At 37.2% G+C, this 4,250-nt stretch overlaps 1 protein-coding gene across 1 annotated transcript; it reads left to right on the forward strand.

Annotated features, from left to right (window-relative positions):
* Positions 1,074–3,604, forward strand: LOC18595516 (shikimate O-hydroxycinnamoyltransferase). The gene is made up of 2 exons (XM_018123655.1): positions 1,074–1,618; positions 2,498–3,604. The coding sequence occupies exons 1-2, from the start codon at positions 1,208–1,210 to the stop codon at positions 3,461–3,463; spliced, it is 1,377 nt and encodes a 458-aa protein (XP_017979144.1). The 5' UTR covers positions 1,074–1,207; the 3' UTR covers positions 3,464–3,604.

The raw sequence follows: 4,250 nt of genomic DNA on the forward strand, positions 1-4,250 counted from the left end.
GGCACGATTGTCTTTTTTGTTTTTTTCCTATAATTAAACTCAAAAGACAAGACTAACAAACTAAAGATCTAAATATATAATTGATTTGATTTACCTCTTGTAAGAGGTAAAAGGTCTTGAGATTTAGGTGAGATCTTGGTTATGACGACAAGGAAAGACAAGTAGTTAACTTTGGGGCCGTGGGTAAAATTGGGGACAGTGTCCAAATATAAGAACAAATTAAGTCATTGTCATTTGATTATATTCTGAAATTGTTGTAAAATGTTTGCCATTGCATGATTCGGTGAAGGGCATGTTGTCCATTATTAGACTTGATAATTAATGGAGATAACTATATATAGCATTGTCTAACATATATATGTAATATGTAAATATACCTTATATATGGTTGGCTTAGTATTACAAGTTATTGTGAAAAAAAAAAAAAGAGTGATACGATAAGAAAGTTAATAGTATTTATAACTCAAAACTATGTACTGTCAAGGTTAAATGATTTCATCTTATGGTGATCTTATCTTTGGATTAGACATGAGCAAATAATGCAGAACTGAAATAGGAAAATAATCAAGGAAGATGAGTTGTTGTATCAGTTTTTAGTTGGGGGATGTGCTTTCAGTATTCAATAATTGATACAAATGAGTATGAAATGCATACATCAACTATTGATTACAAATACCATGATGGGCTTTTCTACCATCTTCGAGTCATTATCAAAATGTATTAACATGAATTTGGTCCTATCCTTTCATCAGTTTTATGGAAGGCGCCTGTTTCAAGTGCAACATACTTCATTGTAGGACAACACAAATGAGCAGAAACCCTCCATTTTTATGTTGAACGAGGAAAGCTTTTTGCATTTTGTGTTCTGTAATTATTCAAATTGACCTGTTCTTTCTTGTTTGCAAAAGGATTTGGATAGATTGAATTAAGAAAGGAACGCTATAGAGTGGGTGTTGGTGGTAATCAGCTACCGTGTGAAGCAATAAATATGTTTTGTATTATATATATCTAGCTTGGATGTAACAGTCTAACAGAACAATTTGTCATTTACATTATCGATTATAATAATACTTTTGTCTCATTTTCTTTGAAAAAGAAATTGGGGTTGAGAGGAACATTATGTGATTCTCCCTTTTTTTCTATAAATTCCTACCTTCTCCCTAATCCAAAGCAAAGCCAACCCAGGTATCTCTCATTTTACTTAGAAATGGGGTCAGCTAAGGGAGATTTCATGTTGTCAGTGGGCAAGAAGGAGGTGGTGGCAGCGGCTCTTCCATTCCAAGAGCACTGGCTGCCACTCACCAACCTGGACTTGCTTCTGCCAGCACTTGATGTTGGACTTTTCTTCTGTTACAAGAAACCTACGATGAGTTTCGGTTCCATGGTTAGTGTTCTGAAGAAGGCCTTGGCTCAAGCTCTTTTGTCCTACTACGCTTTTGCTGGGGAGGTCGTGACAAACGCTCTGGGGGAGCCTGAGCTTCTCTGTAACAATCGAGGTGTGGATTTCATTGAGGCTTATGCAGATATTGAGCTTGAAAACCTCAACTTGCATAACCCTGAGGAGAGCATTGAAGGCAAATTCGTACCTGAAAAGAAACATGGTGTGATCTCAATTCAGGTAAGTCACCAGGCATGTTTGAATGCTGGCTCACCTTACCAAATAAAAATGATTTATCTTTGTCCTGGACTCAGGACAATACTAATAAAATTATTTGTTGACTGAGAAAAAAGGAGTTTGAAACTCTTTGAAGTATGAAAAGGGGCAAGTGTTTGATTTGTGTTTTTGTTAGTTTGTTTCTCTCTTTAAGTTGAATAGTAAGCCAAACCTCATTTTCCAATATATATCTTCCATCTTGTTTTATATAAAATAGCTCTCTTGTATAATATTCAACTCATTTCTCCTCTTCTAGATTAATTTCTTCAATTTTCCTAAAACAGCAATATTGACTATATATACATATATTTATTTATATATAGATGTAGTCAGTATCATCATTTAAATTACTGGGAAGTCAGTATCCGTATCTATGAAAGAAGAAGTTAGGTAGTAGTTGATACCCCTTTCAAACATTTGACTTGTTCCCATAAAATGTCCGGCTAAAATAGATAAAAAAACGTAAGGAGGAAAAGGTCATGAAACAACAGCCCTTCATATGATGACTATGGGACACCAAATGGATTGAGGAGTCTGACGTCACTAACCTTATCCTTATTATTATTATTATTATCATTAGTTTTTTGGCACTCAAAAGTCGTGTGAAAAGAAGTATTGTGTGAAGTATACTCAATGGCTAACTTGATTGATCTTTGGGGAAGCTTATCTATATACATACTGTTCATTCCTATTGGAATTTGGTCTTATTAAACTTGAATTACAAGTAAAGTAAGTCATGGATTTAATTAACCTTTTGTTTTTTCTCTGAAATCGAGGTTAGATTGTTTAGTACAATCTTTTCTCGTTGAATGCCTAAACTTGGGATCCATTCAATTTTGACAGGCAACTGAACTTAAATGTGGGGGCATAGTGGTGGCATGCTCCTTCGATCATCGAATGGCTGATGCCTACTCAACCAACATGTTTCTCGTGTCATGGGCTGAAATAGCTCGCTCGAAGCCGGTTTCGGTTGCGCCATCCTTTCGTCGATCTCTGCTGAACCCGAGACGCCCTGGGCGCTTTGACCCTTCCCTTGATGAGATGTACGTGCCAATACCCTCGTTGCCCCCTCCGGAAGAGTTCCATGAACCTACTGATCATCTCATCAGTCGCATTTATTTTGTTACTGCTGACAAACTCAATGAGCTTCAGTCGCTTGCTTCCTCCGACGGACACAAAAGGACCAAGCTTGAGTCTTTTAGTGCATTTTTGTGGAAAATGGTGGCAACTGTAGCTGCCAAAGATGGAGACAAGATATCAAAAATGGGGATTGTTGTGGATGGGAGGTCAAGGTTAGGTGAAGGAGACCAAGATAAAGCAACTCTCATGGGTTCTCATTTCGGGAATGTGCTATCCATTCCGTACGGATCCCAGACAGTGGGTGAACTTGTTGAGAAGCCTGTGTCTTGGGTGGCAAAACAGGTTCATGATTTTCTAAAACCTGCGGCGGACGAGGAACATTTCCTGGGACTGATTGATTGGGTTGAAGCTCACCGCCCTGAGCCTGCGATGACAAGGGTATACTGCGTGGGCAAGGACGATGGGCCAGCTTTGGTGGTGTCATCAGGGCAGCGTTTCCCAGTTTCAAAAGTAGATTTCGGATGGGGTAGCCCCACGTTTGGGTCCTACCATTTCCCATGGGGTGGGCTTTGTGGATACGTTATGCCGATGCCCAGTCCGGCGGGCGATGGTGACTGGGTTGTCTATATGCTCCTCTTGAAAGGGCAGTTGGAGCTAATAGAAAAGGAAGCTGCAAATGTGTTTAGGCCCTTGACTTTTGATTATCTTACTAAGGTTTCCTCAACCTAGGTTTATCATTTAATCATACATATGTTAGTTGTTACATCACTGCAATCAGAACATAATTATCTTTGCGATATTAAATTTTCTCAAATTTTTGAAGTTGGTTAAAGTGTACATATTCGATGGAAGTTCTATTATGCATATTAGTGGTGTAGATTTACATGAGAACAACCACATGGTGGTTGTATTTTATGTGTTGAAATATATATAATAGTCCATGTTTGCCTTATTGTCACCGACTAAGCCCTATAGCCCGTGCGACGCTTGGGTGGACACTACCACACAAGTAAACTAAGAAATAGATTATATTTGAGCAAGCACACATTATAGCCACAACTTAATTTATGAAATGCAATAGCAATATCATAAGGCATAACGAATGTATATGCAACCACTAATCCACAAAATGTTGATGCAAATAGGATTTAAATGGGATTCAAGGAACCAACAAAATTAACTTCAAGATGATCTTTTCAATAGACGTTATCTTTAATACTTATTTCACTCTCACCACTCGGTATGTAAAGGGGAATAATACGAATAATTTTAGGGATACAATGAAACCAACGTCTAACTTAATCTTACACTTTACTAAAGTAGACTACTAGATATACTTAAGGGTTTACAAAGTTATTCGACCTTAGAGCCTATATTTTGTAGCAAGTAGATTATAAAGAATTTGGACGCTTTTTGTAGTTGATGGGAACTTAATTGTTTATATTAATTTTTATAAAACAACACTTCTCTTACTTTTGATTTTTTTTCTCTTGTTTCTTTTTTTTTTTATGTATCA

Source organism: Theobroma cacao, chromosome 6 (assembly GCF_000208745.1).
Source record: "Theobroma cacao cultivar B97-61/B2 chromosome 6, Criollo_cocoa_genome_V2, whole genome shotgun sequence".
NCBI classification, from domain to species: domain Eukaryota; kingdom Viridiplantae; phylum Streptophyta; class Magnoliopsida; order Malvales; family Malvaceae; genus Theobroma; species Theobroma cacao.

Excerpts from the sequence above, each read along its gene's own strand:
- LOC18595516 (XM_018123655.1), top strand. The coding sequence starts at position 1,208 with ATGGGGTCAGCTAAGGGAGATTTCATGTTGTCAGTGGGCAAGAAGGAG. Across the intron at positions 1,619-2,497 it reads ATGGTGTGATCTCAATTCAG|GCAACTGAACTTAAATGTGG; the intron begins GTAAGTCACCAG and ends CAATTTTGACAG.